This window comes from Nipponia nippon, unplaced genomic scaffold, assembly GCF_047370975.1.
Source record: "Nipponia nippon isolate SJK-2023a ecotype South Korea unplaced genomic scaffold, ASM4737097v1 scaffold_5, whole genome shotgun sequence".
In the NCBI taxonomy this organism is placed as follows: Eukaryota; Metazoa; Chordata; class Aves; order Pelecaniformes; family Threskiornithidae; genus Nipponia; species Nipponia nippon.
Window position 1 is genome coordinate 100,439,796 of NW_028262369.1, and position 19,803 is coordinate 100,459,598.

Consider the following 19,803-nt stretch of genomic DNA (forward strand, 5'->3'; position numbering starts at 1 on the left):
CTTCATAGGGCAGAAGGACAGGATTAGCTAATGGGATGGAAACTCAACAGTTGCGGCCCAAATATCACACTGATGTAGCCTGATCACACCTGCATACACTTCTTCCTACTTTTACAGTCACGCTGTGCTCCACTGTCCCTTAATTTTTCCTGTTTGTTTCAACCGCAAGCTGCGAGAGCATGGATCTCCCCTCCTTGCACGCTGGTGCAGTACACAGTGTTTGTACCGGGCAGGTGGGATCATTCAACTACCAGCAACGAAAGCGCTTTTGCAGCTTAGGCAACATACGACAAGGTCAGTGTACACAATGCAAATAAATCTCTGAATTCTGAAGTTAGGAGGACAGGAAGGATGTGTAACACTGGGGATACAGCCCTCACGTTTCTATTACATCGTCAACCCTTGCAAAAACAATCAGCACAACCAGACACACAAAATGCAGAATGACAGTTTAAAAAAAACCAACCAAACACACACAAAAAACACAAGAACCCCACCCACAAACAAAAAAGGACAAAGAAAAACCCACAAAAAAACCAAAACCCAGAAAACCTACCCCTGTCCCGTGGGGATCGGGGCACACTATCTGCATGCCAAGCTTTTTACGCAAACAGCTTAGAAGAATGTATGAAATTATCAAGTGCCCAACAGCAAAGCAATATCCTGGACGAGGCGCACTGGAAAAGTTCTGATCATTGCCATTTTCACTGCAGGCTGAATACGACAGCCTCGGGCTTCGTGCAATGAATTGTGCTAGATTTGACAACAATAAATACCCAAATTCTGCCCTTCGTTGCTCTGTCGTTCGCTGTTCTTCAAAGGCACGTATGAAGCAATGAAGAGAGCCACCCAGCGCTGATGCCTCAACGCTGTCACCCAGAAGAGACTCCCTGCACAAGCACTTTCATCTGGTTCTGCTACGCAGGCTAAAACACATGGTCTCTGGAAATAGTGCCAGCCTGAGATAACTTGGGAGCAGATGTAATTCCAGAGACACGCTTATTCACACGTATATACACACACAAAAAGATATGTCTATATTGCAGGCAAAAATCACCATGCGTGTCATATTCTACAGTTTCTGACGAAGAGAAATCGCAGAGCAGAGGACGTACACTTGGATTTAACGCAAGCGTGAACATTTGCACCTACTCAATCCATGCTATAAGCCAGAAGCAAAGAAACACTGGTAAAATGTAGGCCCAGTCCCTACAGATTCATGTTTTAGTCTGGGGCTTGATTTAACACCCTGATGAGTTAAAACTTCTAGTGACTTACTAGCTGTTAACCCATTCTGAGTTCAAATCACTGAAGAAGCAGCATAAAACATATTTAAAACAGTCTTCGTTTTTCTAATAGAATCAATCATTATCATGCCTTCCTCGCCTCTTTAGTGCCAGCATGGCATCTTGGCTCAGTGTCTCTGCCTCAGGATAACTTTGACCCAAATGCTTCCTCAAATTACTAAATTCAAATTTAACACTATTTAATTAATAATATATATATGCTGAAGAAAAATTTAATGGATCCTTAAAATTAACAATAAAGTCCCGAAAAAACCCTAAAGACCCAGAAGAGTTTTAGGGAAGAATTACTAGAGAGATTCTCTCTTTTAGGGGCAGAAGAGCAGCAACAGTACATCATTGCCTGCACGGTCCCAGAGCAACAGTGCAGAGCAAGTAAGCTACAAAACATTTGTGTTACCATTCTAGTGGCACAGAATCACTTTTTTTTTTCCTAAATGCCACTTTAGCCACTTTGCTTGATGCTTCAACTCCAGAACTCCAATCCAGATGATCCTTTTCTAGTTCTAAAGCTTTCTAATTGAACACCATTTAATGAACAAACATTTGTTTCACCATTTGACAGTTTCAAACTTCAAATTGAGCTTGCTTTTCTAACAACATAGTTTATTTCGCTTACAAAGTACCCAAACAAGCCTAGTTTGTATTTTCTAACACTGCCTTACTGAACAAAGCTTAATTTTTTTCTGTCCTAAGGCACAGACGATACTTGCCCTTTCTTCTGCATAGATGTGAAAAGAATTTTTTCACTTCACTTTCCAAAATCAAATATGTTCTGTAAGCTAAAGCCTGAAAAGTTTCACATATTATACAAGCAACTGAGGAACAACAGATAATGAGGATGGGAGATAAAGCTTTCTTGCTGCATTTCTTCCCAGGACTTGGCACTAGATGCGAACAAGATTTATACTAACCTACACACTCTACAAGTGTGATCTGGCGAGCCACCGTTCTTTGCACCAAGAAGGGAAGTCCAGAACCACTTCCAGATGTGCAGGAATGATCCAATAAATCCTGTTCAAAAGGAAAAGCAGAAGTTTATACCCTATGAGAAACTACATTTTTTTCCCCGCTTAAATACACAAAGGTACACCACTTCAGAGGATCGGTTAAGTTAACGCCCGTTGGTACGTCAGTGGCTCTGGCGATGCCATTTGATCACTCAGGATCAAGACGTACTCTTGCCAGCACCACACAGATGGACAGAGAACGCTCCTCACAAGACTTTACCCCTTCAAAGAACATCCCATGCGTAGAAGAGACTGGTAGAAGAGCCATAACTTACCATAATCACTTTCTGTTGGAAATTTTACAGGCTCACTCGTAGCCTGCAAGCTATCCTCTGTAGTGAAATTCCACCCTTTGCCAGCACTTTGTTACTTAGTCTCTTACTTAGCTTACGCTCTCACTTAGCATATGTTCTCTCAATTCTGTATCTGTCACCTATTTCAAAAAGGCTAATATCAACTTTTGTTGTCCTCCAAATTTTCTATGTCTTGCAATAACTTGAGCCACCTCAAATAAGACATAAACTTACTTTCTCCGCTTTCTCCTATACCCAAGGCCTTCATCCCTATACAGTTAGCAGAAAAACCCCCAGCATTTACTTTTGAACATTCATGCACTTTCCCCATTCTTCCAGTTACCTGTGGTTTCTTCCTAGTAAAGATGACTAGGAGGGCCCAGCAACACAAGTGTGTTTTCACTAATTAGAGCTAACATCATGTCCCAGCCCCACCGATCTCTGGTATCAGATACTCTCTATTTTACAATTCCCTATGAAGGAACGTGCATTAGAAAGAGACACTCAGAACTCTGGACTTTTTTTTATTAATATAGACAGACTCCAGAAACAGCCAGAGCTGGCAGTTTCGAATTGAAATGGTAAGACAGGTAAAACCAACACATTCCTGTGATACAACTTGCCTTTTCAACTCCTTTTTCATCGGTGGCCTGCACACAATTTGTGCTCGGCTGACCATTTTGTCTGAAGTAATATGGGGAGGGGTGTCAGTTTTGCTGAAAAAAAACCTACAGATGGGAGTCTTTTGGGTCCACATGAGCTGAGTGGAGAGGCTACAGCCCACACCTCACGGCACAGGGCTCACAGCCAGGGATGCCCCTGGGGCACCTGCCCCAGAGAGGCACCTGCCCCAGAGAGGCACCTGCCCCAGGGGATGAACCGGCAGCCGCCACCGCCGCCCACCGCCACCGCTGCCCACCGCCAGCCGCTGCACAGCCAGAGGCATGGCTGCCTAGGACAGCCACGCCGTCCTGCGCCGGCAAGCTGTGCTGTTTGGAGCCGTAGAAGCAACGTGAACTGTCAGTAAGGGAAAAGCACCACTTGCTTGTCAAATGTTTTCCTTCAACTTCTACTCACATGTTTAAGGCCACTGACTTCACCAGGGCTGGAAGCTTGCTCTGCTCTCCCGCCGAGCCCCCCGCCGCAAAGCGCGCTCTGGCAGGTGGAGCGGGCGAGCACCCCAGCACGCCAAAACCCAACCCTTCTGGAAGGGCTGAACCAGTGGGTCAGTTTGCACAGCAGCCCAGGACCTCCATCGCCTACACACCATCCTCCCCGCTTTGGAGTCTGAGCGTGAATATATGAAAATACGCGCCCCTGCAAAGCAGAGCTTCAGCTGTAACAGAGCCGGAGGAAGGCTGCTGCAGCAATCTTCACTGCCTTGCGCCTGCGTGCCCCACTTTGCTTCTGACACAGTGGGAACCACTGGCGAGCTACTGGTTAACTGCACCCAGTGCTATCTGGGATGTCCTCGTCTGTCTCACTGACCTGCAGACACCACCCCAGAGAAGAACAGGTATCCAACAGGTCCTGTATCATACCTGTCAGACTTACACAGATGTCCTAAAAACCACACGGCACCTTAACAACACCAGACACCTCTGTTTTAGCAATCAAATCCCAAAAATAAGTGCTAAAAATTAATTTAGTAACAGCGAAGACAAACCAAATCATGCAATACTTTGCTGTTATGCAGGTAATCTGCCAGATCAGGATTTGTAGATACATCCTCTGCAGTATGGCAACAACTGCCAGCTGCAGAAACCATTACCTTGGGCAGGGAAGGGAAGGGGAGAGATCCATGCTTTGCTTAGTTTATTTCACCTGCATTACACAGAAAATTGAGATAGTTTGGGAGTAACAGTTCTCCAGTACAGGCTCTTTGCTCGTCCCTCATTCTGCCCCCATCCAGTTCTCTGCCCTTTTCCTCCGTTACATTTTCATCTCTTCCCTGCCTCCGTGCGGAGCACCCGCGGGGGATCGGGCTCACGTCTATGAACAGATCTCTTACACGACAAACTTCTGAAGCGGCTCAGAACAGAGCGCCCCAAGAACGGCCACAAGCACGTCTGGCACCACAGGGGTTTCGCTGATAAATTTCAAGTCCCTGCCCCAAATTAGAACTTCTTTAAAAGACAACACCCAACTGATTTATTGTAAGTCTCCTTCCCTAAGGTGGCTGAACCACGCTGGATGAACGGTCCCTCAAAGAAAAAATAAAATTCATTCTGTGGTAGATAACAGTCATGGGAAGTTTTGGCCCAAACTACTCAAGTTTGGTACAGTTATTTATAACTAAAACCAGTTTTAAAATAAACAAGGAGTATTACCTGTACCACCTACACTAGGTATGTCATTGATACTCCAGAAAACTTTCCATAACTAGTCTTTCTTAAAAGTTTTTATCAGTTTCTGGTATTTTTAGTGCATGGAAACAAGACTTCAAACTGTAAGCTTATTAAAAAACAAACAAACAAAAAACAAAACAAAAAACCCAAACACACACACAAAAAAAACCAAACAACAAAAAAAAGACCCAAACCATGAGTGAGATTCTAACTGAACGTTAAAATCCTATTAGTCTTTTAAAATGCTAATACCCAGCTACTTTTACGGCTAGGACTTCCGTTCTAGTTCAAAGCATTAACAGTTGTATTACTGGACTTTTTTTCTTTACAAAGGAAAATAGGATAAAAAAGCATAAGTGTAATCAACTTTCTAATATTTCCAGCAAACTGCACTACTGGGCTTTAACCAGATCCAATGAAACCTCATTTCTCCTAGCAATTTTTTAATGGGTGCTCAAGAAAAAGATAATCTGAGCATGAGAGGAGCCTGCTATTTTGCTTTTTGATACAAACAGAGCTCATTTTCCTTCCTGCTTGTATCAGAGGCCAAACACCCCACACTTATCTATAGCGACTGTAAAAACAAGATTTGAAGAGGCCACAGCTCTTTCATTCCCCATTAGGAAGCTTAGGGCTTTAAGCATTTGCTACACTATGGAGACTAATCCTAAAAGTAAACTAATCTAATGTGTAACAAAACCGGTGGTTTAAAACACACAATGGAGAAGAAAAATCTGGGATTTAAAGGACTTACTGTTTAGATGAACAGTTAGGAACAAGGAACTATCAATTTTTTTTTGCACCACCAACGCGCCAGCGGCACCGCCATCAGAGCTAGAGGGTCTGACAGCAAACCAGCTCCCTTACACCACGCCTTTACAGTCAGCAACTTCTCCAGTTTCTTTAAAAAAGAATTTTGATTTCTTCTTCTCAGGTTTTATCACCCTTTCCAAGTAACATTAAATGACTTGAAGTGTAAAAGGTTTGCAAATGGAACGGAAATGGTCTTGCACTGATAAGAGATAAGAGCTGGTAAAAGCTGGAAGTCAGTGCTTAAAGACAGATAACCAGTTGCACACATGCCTAGTTCCTAGTGAACATATCAAAACTGGCTGGTTTAAACCAGTAACGCAGAGTCAAGCCTTGTGGGCTAATTAAAGAGAGTCAAAGGCATTAAAAAAAAAAAAGACTACCAAGCATAGCTTACACAGGGCCAAGCTGAAGCAAAACAGCAGGGCAGTAGTAGAAAGCTGCCGCAGTCTGCACCAGCCTTGATCCCGCAGTTACATGGAGTGCCTGGACATTCCAGGCTCTACGAGGGAGGCAATTTCCATTGCTCCATCTTACCAAGGAAGCCAGCATTTAAAAGCCACAACTCTGTTATCAGAGTGGCAGCCCTAAGGTATCTTGTCTGACCGCACCCAAAAGCAATGCCCTCTAAGGGTATTACAAGTGGAGTGAATTGGGGTAGTAGCCATACAGGAGTATTAGACATACGGAAGTATACAGGGACAGTGGAATACTGGGATACTAGAAGTGGAGTGAATTAGAAGCGAATATGGGAATACTTTAACATAACATGATACTCTCCTCTAATGCTGTCCCAGCCTCCAAGCACAGTCAGCTCAGGGACTTCCTTAGCTGGATTGGGTTTTTTTTTGTTTTTTTAAAATGTGCTTAAGAACATACAGTCTTCTCACCCTGTTGCTCTTCGAATGCATACCAACCTGTAGCATCTAGAAAACTTGTCAGCCAAGGAGTTCCACCGGTTCAGTTACCACTGTGTTAAGAACCACCTTCCTTATTTTTATCCTTGCTCTTACTTGCTAATTTTGATGCCTTCTCCTGTTATTGCACTGCAGAAGGCAAACAACTGATTCCTATCCATCCTCTCCTTACCCCTTGCCGTGTTGCGTGTCTCCATCATACCCCCCACCCCCTTACCAGAACCCGGCTCTTATCCCTGGCTGAAGCATTGGTTTACTTACTCGTTCCCCACATAGGCTGTTTCAAAAACGCGTATTGGGGCATCCAGACGACCATGCGTTTGATTACTCAGTTTTAACCTATTCTTCCTTAAAGGAGAATCTTGCCTGCTCCAATGGTACCCCTTACCGGCCACCTCAAACCCTGAAACTTGCTTGTCAGGACGCGCTGTCTTGTGAATGAAAGGGTTTGCCACACGACTCCTCCAGCACTTACTCACAGCAGTGTTTTACAGAAACATCGCTGCCTCAAAACAAAGAGATGCAAGAAATAGCTTCCAGGTGCCCAAAATAGTTCCATTTTTTGACCAGTCCCACGGATCTTTCTTTTAATAAATTCCCATCGCTGGGCCTGCAAAGCAGTTGTCAAGCTTTCGGGTGAGAAGGTGCAGCCGTTCTCTGGGTTATTTTTTTGGATATAGTCAAAACTGCTTCCCTAGTTGGTGGTAACCAACACTTTCTAAGGAAGATATCGGAAGTTATTTCTCACTTAAATAAATACCTATTTCAGTTTCTCTCTCCCACAGAGAGAAACACAGTCCAAAAGACAGAATGAAAATACCCAATGTATTTAGTAGCATATTATTAAAAATATTTGTGGTTTTGACCATTTTTCTTTAGCCACTTTTCAACGCTGCAGTGAAAAGCACATTATGGCAGGAAAGCACCAAAATGGTAAATGTTTTCCAACCTCTTAATGTTGAAGAGATTTTATCTTAGAAATGCAAGGAGGAGAAAACTTCTCTTTGCATTGGTCCCAGAAACAAACACTCAAGCTGCCTGTGAAGCCTTACTTGCTCAGTTTCGATAAAGCACGGGAAAGCTGCTGGGAGCACTTTTTTTCTGGCCTCAAGTGACAGGGTAAGATACATTAAGTCTTTAAAAAGGAAACACTACTGCATGTCACTTTATTTTCCAGAGACTGCATGAACAAGAACATATTTTAAAAACTGAATTTTGAGTAAGCAGTTCTCATTTCTTAAAGTTCCTACCGCTCTTCTGTCAACAAAATTTCACTCATTTCCTAGTCATTCAAGAGCCCTTCTACTAAGATCATGGGAGTCAGGTTTGAAGTTTTTAGAAGTTAGAAATATCTGTATTTTCTTCTTCCCCAGCATCACATCTTTTCCAACTTTTTAGGCTGTCTTTTGTATATCAAAGATGCAGCACATTTTTACACCTTTCGTATCACTCCAGGCTACCCAACAATCAGGCATACTCTGTTTTGCTGCTTAGACATTGCTTCTAGGAACATAAACAGCTTGACTACAGTTTACAGCAATTCTCCAGGTCAAAGGAGCTATACTTGCAAAAGCTATCTTTAAAGCACGGCTCTGCGAGCATAGGAATGTCACCACAGAAGTCCTGATGCTAGGTGGCATCCCCCGGCAGCAAAAGGTCCTGTTATTGATGTGGCCGTGTCTGGAGGGTACGAGAGGGGAGTTCGGAAGTGAAGAAAGCTCACGCAAATTTTCACCATGCACGCAGGTTACTTACTGCCAACGTGCTGTCTCCGACATTCGATGCAATGAGTCCCTCAATTGTGCCATATTCTGCATCTCTAGAATTGAGCCTCTCCATATGGTTTTTCTGTATTCTCCGGATGATCAGCACAGCTACTGCAGAAAAAACTATCAACACTATCACAGGAGCCAGTATAACAATGATTAGTGTTTCCATGCTGTAACCTGCAGCTTCTCCTTGAAAAGTTTGCCCTTGGAAAGGAGAGGGGAGGGGAAAAGAAAAAAAAAAGAGAGAAAAAATAAATAAATTTGTAAATTCCCAGAGAAAGTCTTTAAAACGAGCAGCACTGATACCAACATCTAACTTGGTAGCCACCCAGTCGGAAAGAGAGGCCGTGACACAGCCAGAGCTATGAGGGTGCACTCACACGAAGGACGCTGCCCCAGCAACTCCCCGCAGAGCTGTCCCAACAACCCTGTCCTTCCGAACAAGCCCCAGCCGTGACTCTGCGGTTCACTCGCAGGCATAACTCAGCCCTGACCCTGACCGCGCACTTGAACCCCCATCGTTCCTCCAGCAATACAGGTCATCCAGCCGGCGGACATCAGATGTGTGCCAGCGGGCCCCAGGGTGGGCAACAAAGCAGAAAGGGCCTTACTGTGTTGATTAAACCCTCACTTCAGCTAGCGCTGAAGTCCTCTCGCTTCCATCACATCAGATGCAAGGTGAACCTTTTTTCTTTCTCCAAATTCACCACTTATTAAGCTCTCACCTTTAGAAGAAGGCAACTGTGCAGTGATATTCATGTTGCACAGGTATCCTTGGCAGCACTCCACAGCTTGATCAGGAGATGGAGGTGTTTTGCACGTCATTTTCCCTTGTTCGTAGACTTGGAAGCAGCCTTTCTGGTAAACCTTAGCACCATCATTAATGCTCAGGGAAGCAAAACATTGCTGGCCTTGGCAACGATCTCCATTCCCACAGGACATGCCTTCACACACACATTCGTAGTGGACCATATTTAGCTTCAGTTCATCATCTGTAAAAGGGAGAATTGAGAAAAAAACACCATCGTATTCTTAATAGCTTCATTTATACAGAGGTAATGAAATCATTAGACAATAAAACCTTCTGTTTAAGGAAAGAAACATTACTTGCAGCTAGTGCTGAAAAACCACCAAGCAGGAGCTAACGATTCTAATTTAGCCGTTTCAGCAAGACAAAGATATGCGCTTGAACCATCAAAGAAATACCAGCCATATCTGCCCACTCCAAGTACTCAAGTTTGAGAGTTCAGTGACATTTTATGTCACCTCTTGCACATACACTACTGTGGGTATACAACATGGGAGGGTCATCTACAAAGGGACACTCAGCAGAGGAGAAAACCTAACAGTGTAAATTTAAAACAGATTTGCTAAACCACATTATATTTCTATACGGAAATAGTTATTCTCAAGCATTCTGGAAATGACTTTAACCAAATCAAATTAAGGCCATTTAAATTTGCAGCGGACACAGCTACACAGGATTTAGCGGGTTTAACTAGCGTGCTTGGAAAGCAAATCTGGACCGACTTTCCCAGAAGACAAGCCTTTGAGGAGTACCTTGCGAGTCTCAATAACCACGGAGATAAGAAGTAAAGCGAGAAGCAGCACACACTGTCAATAGGTACACCACCTCCCTTCCAACTCCAGATGCTTCAGCGAACTGAAAGGAAGAACTTTTAAAAGAATGAATAGAGTAGGAAACTAAGCTTCTAAGTATCCTCGGCAAAGCGTCTGCAGATCCCTAGCTGGGAAAAACCCACTCTCCCCGCGCAGAACCGGACGGGCTGCCGCTCTCGGGAACAGCACGTGCCTTTAAACAGACAGCGCTGGGCACGCCGGTCTCTGCCGGAGAGGACACCGCTGCCGGCTAGCTAACGGACACCGCTGGAAGCTCTTCAGGCCCCTGGAAAATACAGGTGCCCGTGGTGGTAAATGGCCCTGTGCAAAGAGGCACAGCTGTGACGGACAGGACAAGTCGCTGCTCTGTTACGCACATCCCGTGCACGCACACACACGTTTATGGCAACCTAACTCATATTTACATGCTCTTTTTCCGTTCTAACACACAAGAAAAATGTCCAGCTACAAATACAGTGGATGCTCCTAAAATAGCAGCTGAGCATACCATGTGTTGGACTTTTTCAAGCCTATCATTAGAGTCTGCCCACTGGGAATATAACTCAGTTTGTCTTCCGCTTTGTTTTCCTCCCCTCCTCCCACAATGAACAAATACACAAATATAATTTTCCATTTTTGAACCACTAACAAAAACTAAACTGGGGAAAGAATCCTGAAATCAGACAGCGTCTGTCACATTGATTTCAAGTACTGGTATACACAACCCCAGTCATACAGGCATCAAGTAATAGCTTCCCTAATTTTGTGGCACTTTTTTTAAAAAAGAAAAAAATGATGCCAAACATTCCTATAATCAAAGTTCTGTTCCTTCTCCTCCCGCCACAGCAGCGGCAAAACACAACTGGTATTGTAACACACAAGCCCTTAATCTCGGTTTGTCCGGCTGGCACTGCCGAAGGCGTCCCAAGCCACAGACCCAGAAGGGGCCTCCTCCCCAGGCATGGCCACCACCTGCCGAAAAGCGTGCAAGGCCCGCACCTTTGCTAAGGACAGCCTTCCCCGGACGGCCCGTTAGCAGCAAGGACTTCAATACCTCCCGGTGAGCGAGACACTCCTGTGTTCACTGACAAACGCTGGCCGGGAGGACACAGCCGAGGAGGTTCGCAGGCTGCAGTGACAGCCATTTCAGCTATTAAGTAGCAGCAGAAACAGCTGCTATAGGGAGCAGGACAAGCAAACTACCATCCGAGAGCCACACCAAGTCCATGAGGAAAATTCATCCAGCTTGCAGCCTGATCCACCCTAACGCTTCCCTCTTCTCTTGACCCAGGGACCGTTCGCGGGAGCCAGAGGAGCGGTTCTGGCAGAAAACCACCTCCCTCCCGTGCCACCTCTTGGAGGAGCCCGGCAATCCCCACCCGGGCCAGGAGGCGACTGCGCAGCCACCAGGCAATCATCAGCCCATGCAGAGCAAAGCTGACATCCCCTACAAGCAATGAACCAAGGCATTGCAACTCCAAACACGCTACCTGCCTCTTGAAAAGACTGCTCCGGTCTGAAGGCAGGGTGAGCGGTCTAACGTGACAGGCTGTGGATCCATTTAACAGGGCATGAAGACAGAGTAACGCTGACTACACACGTGAGCTGCTGCAGATCCCGATGTGTCCACGGACCAATACAGATCAATTATCTCCAGGGTTGGAAATGGAAACACTCTCCTCCATGGCTGCTACTATTCCTTATGCCCAAACCGCTCCTTTCTTTTACTTAGCTGGTTTTCCACCTCCATGGCATATTACCACGTACCAGCCAGCCCTTCCCTCATCGATGCTCCCGCAGTGCCACACTCACTTAAAAAACAGGCTGAGCTTTACCCACACAGGAAAGCTTATTCGGGCTGCAGAACCAGCCACAGCACTTGACCACGTCCTCCCACTCCTGCCTCCGCAGGCCACCAGCTAAGAGAGAGCTGCGGGTCAGAAGCCTGCGAGCAGCCCAACGGGGCGACGCTTCACGTGCAAACTGGACACTGTACCATACCCACAAAGCACTCTCCCCATGCACAAAGCCAGCTGTGAAGGGCTGGATAGTCTAGCCCCATTTCCCCAAAGCGAAGCCAGCTGCACTTGCAAGGCACAGTGGTGTTGGCATACAGCGAATCCACAGCAGAGGCAGAGCTGGACTGGGTGATGCTTCTCCATAGCTCTCGCGCGCGTGGCTGCGCGAGCAAGTCTGCGGGACAGCCGTGACCAGCAAACGCCACAAGCCAGCTGCAATCAAGGGGTTACGGCTGAGGCAGATCAGCTCCCCCAAACGCACACGCTCGGGTAAGTATTACTCAACAACAGCTCCGGGTGTGGAAGGCTGTCAGGCCAGCTATGTGTGTAGCAGGCAGGCAACACACGCAGGCAAGCAGCCAAGCTTAAAAATACTCCCATTACCCAAGCATGTTCACTGCATATATTTTTGTTTCGTAATACAGAGACTCATTGCTGCACTTGTGGCCCACATCTATTGGGCACACGCACACACAAAAATCTGACTTGCCACACAAAGGTACAGAGATTTGCATTAACTTCTCATTAACTAGTTTATTAGTTCATTATTATTAAAGTGTCCAAATTGAAGCTCCTTTATTTTGTTTGCTTATTCACTTTGTGAAAATCAACAATTAAGAGCACTGACTCTTAATTATCTAGGTATTTCAGCAGAACAAGAACCAAGACACTCCGGGCTTTAACCGGCAGGGCCAGCGTTTAACCCTCCCGGTGACCGCAGAGGACATCGCGCTGCGCGCAGGGCTCGCGTGCAGGCGCGCGGCCCCCGCCCGGATCCGCAGGACACCGAACCGGCAGGCTCCGAGGGGCAGGTTAACGATGGGAACGTACAGACGCAGGGAAACAGAGACAAGTTATTTACTTCTACGTGAAGTTTACTTCACGCAACCAGTTACCAATCTAGGCAGTTTTATTTCATATTTTATATCCAATTCCTGGACTGTAAACATTGTTAACTGTCTGGGAAAATACCAAACTTCTTCTCTCCAAGGAGAAATACATGACGTGTTTCTGGCAACACACCTTAATTGTGAGGTGACCTCTTCATATTTAGAAGAGTGATTAATTTTCCATCGGAACAGCTAGTACAATAGGCACTTGGCCACTTTTTCTTATTGGCACTACAGCAATACAGATTCTTCATCTACCTTTGACTTGAAAAAATGCTTATGTTAACTATATGACATGGTCAGCCAATACTGAATTGAAATAATTTTTAAAAGCATAAAAAAGCAAAACCAGATATGTTCACCATGAATCTCAATTTTCTTTCTAAAGACACAGACTCTAGTTGTATTACGCGTACCTTTTAAAGAAGGGCTTTAACAATATCAAATAATTTCCTTCCAGTGAGGCACCACCGCTGCATACCTCCCTTTCAAAATTCCACCTTGCAGATAAAAACTAGTACATCTTATTACACAGATATAATATATATTTAGCCCACGCATGCGAGCAAGTGTTCAGAGGGATACCTACATGACACCAGACCTCTTAGTATGCGGCTGGAAAAAGAAAGCCAGGTGGCCAAGGATGGACAGAGGTAAACAAGCCTTAAACTAGTCCTTCGCTCACCGAGACATGACGTTATACCAGCCTAAGTTTAAGGGGCACAATTCCATCTAGGTGCCTCCTGTTTACCAAAGAGCGAGGCAAAGCAAAAAGGAGCGAGGCCTTCGCTCACAAGCGAGAGGGCAGAGCAGATCCCTCCGGGAGCTCCCCTCCAGCCCGGCCCGCAGCTGTGCGGCGGGAAGGCGCCGTGCCTGCGCGGCCGCATACTGCACATGCACAGACGCTGCAGTCACCGGCTAACCTCGGGCACGCGCGGCCGGTCCCAGCCTCCGGGCCACCGGGCTCCGGCTTCCCAACCGGAGACCGCTCGGAGCCGTACTAGGGTTGTTAGCCCCTTTGCTGCTTGGCTTTGAGCGGGAGCACCTGCTGAGCGGGATCACTCTTCTCGAATGGAAAACCTTGAAATCAAACCAGAAAGGTTACAAATCACAGGCGAAGCTTATTTCGGAGTTCTTGGAAGCCACGGAGTTGCTGAAATCTCTAGTAGGATGAAAGGGACTTCATGCTCGAAGGCCAAAATATTTAAAAGCAGCAATATTCTTTTTCTTCTTAAATTACTAGGGCTGGGGGAAGAGGTGGGATCTGCTAGAGCTTCATAGCATAATAAATTGAAGACGAAGGAAAGCAGACTTGGAAAAGTTAAAATCTCTTTAGAGTCCATTTAACTGTATGTTAGACAGCTCTTTTTTGGTGGTTAGCCTCCCTTGATGATTCTTAGCCATTTCAGGAAAACAGAAAATAAGAAGCTTGTAGAGATGACTACTCCATTCAGAGTTTTATTTTCTCTTTGTCAATGCATACAGTAACAAGCATTATACAACAGCCATAATAATAATCACAGAATCATATAGGTTGGAAAAGACCCTTAAGATCATAAAATCCAGCCATAAACCTAGCACTGCCAAGGCTGCCACTAAACCGTGTCCCTAAGTGCCACATCTGTACGTCTTTTAAATACCTTCAGGGATGGGGACTCAACCACTTCCCTGGGCAGCCTATAATAATTTATATAGGATTTATTAGCTGAATATTCCAGCACTAAGAAACAGCTGTTTAGCCTTCTTATTGTTCTCCATCTTACAAAAAGCCCTAAAACAGAAAAGGCACAGGCGCTACGGACACTGACAGTTAGTCGGGGAGCACCAGGGCCGGGCGGAGGTGCCCGGCTCCGCAGAAGCCCAGCGGCTGGAGGGGGCGTTAGGCTGTCCCAGAGCCGGCTCCCAGCAGGCCAGACAACAGCTTCAGGAGTTTCAGTAGCTCCCAAACGCCTCCTGGCCATGGCGTCCAGCCTGCCCGGCTCTCGCAGGCAGGAGCTTGGCAGGGAAGCCGGGGCAGCCAGAGCAGTCAGAACATGGCCCCGACGCCTTCCCCCCGTCAGTAGGGAGGGCAGAAGCATCGGCAGCATTTCACGCGGCGTGCTCCTAACGTGGCCGTCGGGATCAGGAAACGGCACCTCTGCACGGTCACTAGTACGTGAAAAACCTCACGCTCTCAAGCACAGGCATTACACTACTTAGTCAGGGCTTAACTTCTTGGGAAATGAAGAAAAGCCTCTTTCCCCACTTCACAGGGCTAATAAAGGAGTGACACAGAAGTAAGTGCTGTATAAACCTTTAGAATAAAAGGATTTTCTGGACACTCAAGTAGGGAGGAGATGTGTTTCTGCACTTAGAATCCTACACAGGGTTTGATTTTTTTGGGGTTGGGTTGTAGAGTTGCCTTTTTTTTTTTTTAAATCATGTTTAATCTCATCTTCTGAAGCCTAGTAGCAATGCAGAAATAGTCAGTCTGCCCCTGAACGCTACCCAAAGATATGCCCAGATATTTTTCACTCATCAAAAATGCAAAAACCAAACCTGGTCCAAATCCCAGTGAAAGGCAATGGACTGATCTGTGATACAATACACGGGAAACAAACAAACAGAAGATCAGAAGGTGGTGTACTTTTTGTTGTTGTTATTTTGTGCAAAGGGAAGACAAAATAACTGTTCTCCCCCAAAACATCAACTTTTTAAAAAAATTTAGAAAAAGCACACGGGAATGTTAGCAGGCAGCAGAGGATCAACTTACTCCCTACAACCAGCTGGAAGCAGGAAACTTTCCAAAGGAAACAGAACAGCATTACTACTAGCAAACACGGAAAGAGGGAAGAGCAGTAGTATTTAAGTGCACAGACAAGTAGTTGCTCACAGAAAAACAAAGTATGAGGGGAGGAGAAGGGAAGGAATAAAGCAAGAAAAGCAAAGCAAGGTTATCGTGTCTATTCTACAAAGCCTTTCACAGGAGCTCTCTCACCGTGGGAGAGAAATGCAGGCCCAAACACAGAGTTCTTTAAAAAGTGTTATTGGACCGGCTCTCCCACGGCACGGCAGCTCCACGTCGTGAACTGGAAACTCTGTTCTTCATCGATGCCCGCTGGCACAGGCAGACGGACAGCAAGAACACATCATCTGCATGCCTCTGCCCCACAAACTCTGTCCGAAGCCCATTCCAGCAGCACACCTGGTCCAGCTCCGCCTTTGCTCCCAGATGAGGCACGACCCTGTACCTCCAGTGTCACAGACAGCCAGGGAAGGGACGGAAAGAAAGCGTCTTGGCACGGATTTAGTAACTCTTCTCTTGCTGATCACTTATTGGCATCTTTTCAACAAAAAGATATCGTTCTAAGCCCTAGAACCTAGTTTCCTTTTTTAAGCAGAGTCAGGTGAAATAACTAGGGCTTGCACACCTGTAGGGTAGCTTTGGAAGGGCAGGGCGGGCTGCCAGCACTGCTCCATAGGTTGCACTACGCAGGCAGTGCCAGCGTCCGATTCCACGCACCCTACGAGAGAAATTAACGGAACCGCAGACTTTAACGTGCATCTTTCCCATCTGTTTCTCTTCTCCATCTACTGCTCTTCACAGTAAGGATGTGAAAGACAGGCAGTTTAACTTTAAGATTTTTAATATAAGCAGCTCTGAAAGCTGAAAAAACATTTTCAAGAAGCAGACAGCTGCACTTCAAGAGTGATAAGAAGGTACAGTGTGATAACTGCTACCAAACCTTATTTCAAGATAATATTGTATCAATAACATTAGCGGTTTAATGTATTTCCACTAACATTCATCCAGCGTTCCTCCCTTTTTAAATTTTGTCTCAATTCCCTGTTCATAGACATGACTAAAGTCAACCACTAGACCTCTGTGCATTTTTAATCTTTACCTTCTGCCATTCATTCTAACACTCCATTTAATATACTCTGCCTTTTATTATTTGCATCAACGTTTGAAAATAAATGCATTTTGGCAGAGTATTTCAGAAAGATTTCACAAGGTAAATACAAAAGAACGTGGATATGCCATAAGAAACACTAGATACACCTCTCAAGTCTCTCAAAATTTAAAACTGAGAAAAACAAGTTACTCACACAAAACCTTTATTCAACGTTTTTAAAAGGCTGTTTGCAAAGTAGCAAGCATGTATCTTGCAGGAGGTTCTCTCCCACAACATCCCCAGGACCTTCAAACGAACCATTCCGGCCTCTCCACGGCAGTGGAAACACCCTTCTCTGATTTTGCTGAGGCAAACCTTAAATGCACTGCATGTCGTAAAACCTTTATGTGCACAAAACTGCATAAGCAATTTATGTGAAAAAGTCACTTTCCATAGCCAAAGACCTTACTGGAGCAATCACGGAGAAGTTATCTAACACCATACTCGACACTCCCAAGAGCTATCCCAGAGAAAAACCTTTGCTTTTAAGAATGCAAGCAACAACTGCACCTCAGCCCATGGGCTAGAAAGGCCTACTCGTTACACAGCTCAGTAATTTGCCATTCAAATAAGGTTTCCATTTCCCTCCCCAGGCCCTGGCACGACCTATGCCAATCACGCATGCTATAAATTTTACACGTAAACAGGCAACAACCATCCTTTGAAGCAACTTGAAATGGAAAAGCAAACATCTCATTCCTGAGAGGAACGTGCCCGTGCTGCCAGCTCGTGAAGCGAGCCGGGTGCCGCGGAGCGCTGCCAGGCGGCTCTCACGGCGGAGCCGGCGCTGGAAGCCGGCCGCTGCAGCAGCAGACAGCCGCAGCTCCGCTGCGCACGGCGCTCACTCACCAGCCACGGCTCCACCACGCACGGCGCTCGCACTCACCTTGCCCCGCACACGGCGCTCGCACTCACCTTGCCAGCTCGGGGAGGGAAATGCCAGCAGCAGCAGCACGGGAAGAATCATAACTCCGTCCACCATTGTAGAGCTGCAGAAAGAGAAGAGACATGAGAGCTGTGTACACTTTCACTTTTGTCTTAAAATGTACCCACCCCCAAATCAGTGTTTACCAACACCTTTCATCAATTCCTTATACAAAACGCAGAACAACCAAGGTTGATTGGTCTCCTTTTTACTGCGTCTTGTTTCCTAAGTAATTTGCTTCATTTATAAAATTCATGATTTACTACAATTTCTTAAATTGGGTTTTTTTTTTTTTTGAAGTCATAGAAACATCATGTGCAACTACAGTGTATATTTATAAGCATGCTAGTAGGAAAACATGAACCCTTTCAGTACCAAGCAGGCATGTAAAATAGAAGATATGCTCTTTCAACCAGGTATTAAAAAGTTAAATTACTGTGAACTGAAAAGAAGGCCCATAGAACTGTGTATTATTTGGGCTTTGAGGGGAAACAGAGAAGATCTCAGCCAGAAAACTCTGAATAAGTTTCTTTACCAGCAGAAACCATTGCTAGATGGCAAGAAAAAGAGCAAGATTTATTTAAGGGAGACACCACTCTCAGAAGAGTAATTTCCCAGCGTAAGCTGCTTTTCCAGGGGTTTTCCTTTCCATGGCTCAGCTTCGTTTCCCTGCTGTTGAAGACAGGTACCTACACGTTGTGTGAAAACTCAGGCTGTTTCCCGCATATCAGTAGAGGCACGTGCTCCCTCGAAAACAGTAAATAAAGGAGTGAATTCTCTCGTGTATTTCAAATCTTTTCCAGGACACTTGGTCTTTACAAGAAAATAAAAGCTCCACTTTTTTACTATGAAATAAGAGTTATTTCACAGGCTTCTGAAAGGAACTTTTCTGCGGTTTCTTAAACTCCGCATTTAAAATGATCACTACTACCAAGGAATAGAGATTAACTACAATCAATCAATCAATCTCCATTGGGATTTAACCCAACATCCAGCAGGGCTGGATGACTCGAAGGGCTCGTCTGGCCTGTGCGCCCTGGTTCCTACAGATTCTCTAGCCTAAGCACATGCCATAAAATTTCAGCCAAAAGCAGCAGCAAGTAGTACGGGCAAAACAAAGTTACTCTCCTTGACCAAGGCACCGAGTCATTACTATTCTTCTTACGTGTAAGTATTTGTCTTCGTTTTTCAGATTTAATTCTAGTGAAGCAGATGAAATGGGAAAATAAATTTGGTATTGCCATTTTTCTTTCAGGTACCTTCTGTTGCTGCCTTTTCAAATCATTAGCAGGCTCCTTAAGTGCTTGGTGGCGAAAGCCAAGTCATTTACTTCTATATTTATTTCCTGACATGGATTTGTTTTGCAGAATATGAGAAACGTTTCACTAACTGCTTCATCATCAGTTAAGACGATGAAACATTACTGAAACCAAGCATTCGGAGTTTTCGCCCTGACAGAAGGGATCAGGCAGCGCTCACCACAACCTCCAGGAGCGAAACTCTCATTTTCAAACATCCATTCACCAAGTAACTTTGCCTTCCTCGTTCCTGATACACATCAATGCATTCTTAGTATGTGCCAATATTTAACCTTCAACAATTATGCTGGAAACACGATGAAATGAACTCATATATAGCACGATCATTGAGCACTCCAGTATAGAAAATTGGGAGAAGAAATCTATCCCAGGGAACAATTAGTTGCTTAATGCTCCGGATCAGCGCAAAGGGGTCCATCGCTCCAAAGGGGGGGCAGCTACAGGACACGAGAGCAACACCGTCCTCCGCAGCCACCCAGCCACCGCGCGCGCTTCCTTGGGCCGAACAGCTTACACCAGCGCTTTCCTCGGCATTACACCCGGATAACTCCCTGCAAGTCTAGACAGAAGTGGCTCATGAGACATGCCCTCTTTCTTTCAACACACCAATGGTTCAAAGAGCAGAGGCAGAAACTTTGATTTTAA

At 45.4% G+C, this 19,803-nt stretch overlaps 1 protein-coding gene across 3 annotated transcripts in view; it reads right to left on the reverse strand.

Moving 5' to 3' along the window:
- Positions 1-19,803, reverse strand: part of ACVR1 (activin A receptor type 1) — a 66,754-nt gene that overhangs the window by 15,310 nt on the left and 31,641 nt on the right. For all 3 annotated transcript variants that reach the window (XM_087731198.1, XM_087731200.1, XM_087731197.1), the window contains exons 2-5: positions 17,830-17,903; positions 9,177-9,443; positions 8,438-8,655; positions 2,219-2,318 (exon numbers count right to left, since the gene is read on the reverse strand). In XM_087731198.1, coding sequence (XP_087587324.1) covers positions 2,219-2,318; positions 8,438-8,655; positions 9,177-9,443; positions 17,830-17,903 — 659 coding nt within the window. The remainder of the gene's footprint in view (positions 1-2,218; positions 2,319-8,437; positions 8,656-9,176; positions 9,444-17,829; positions 17,904-19,803) is intronic.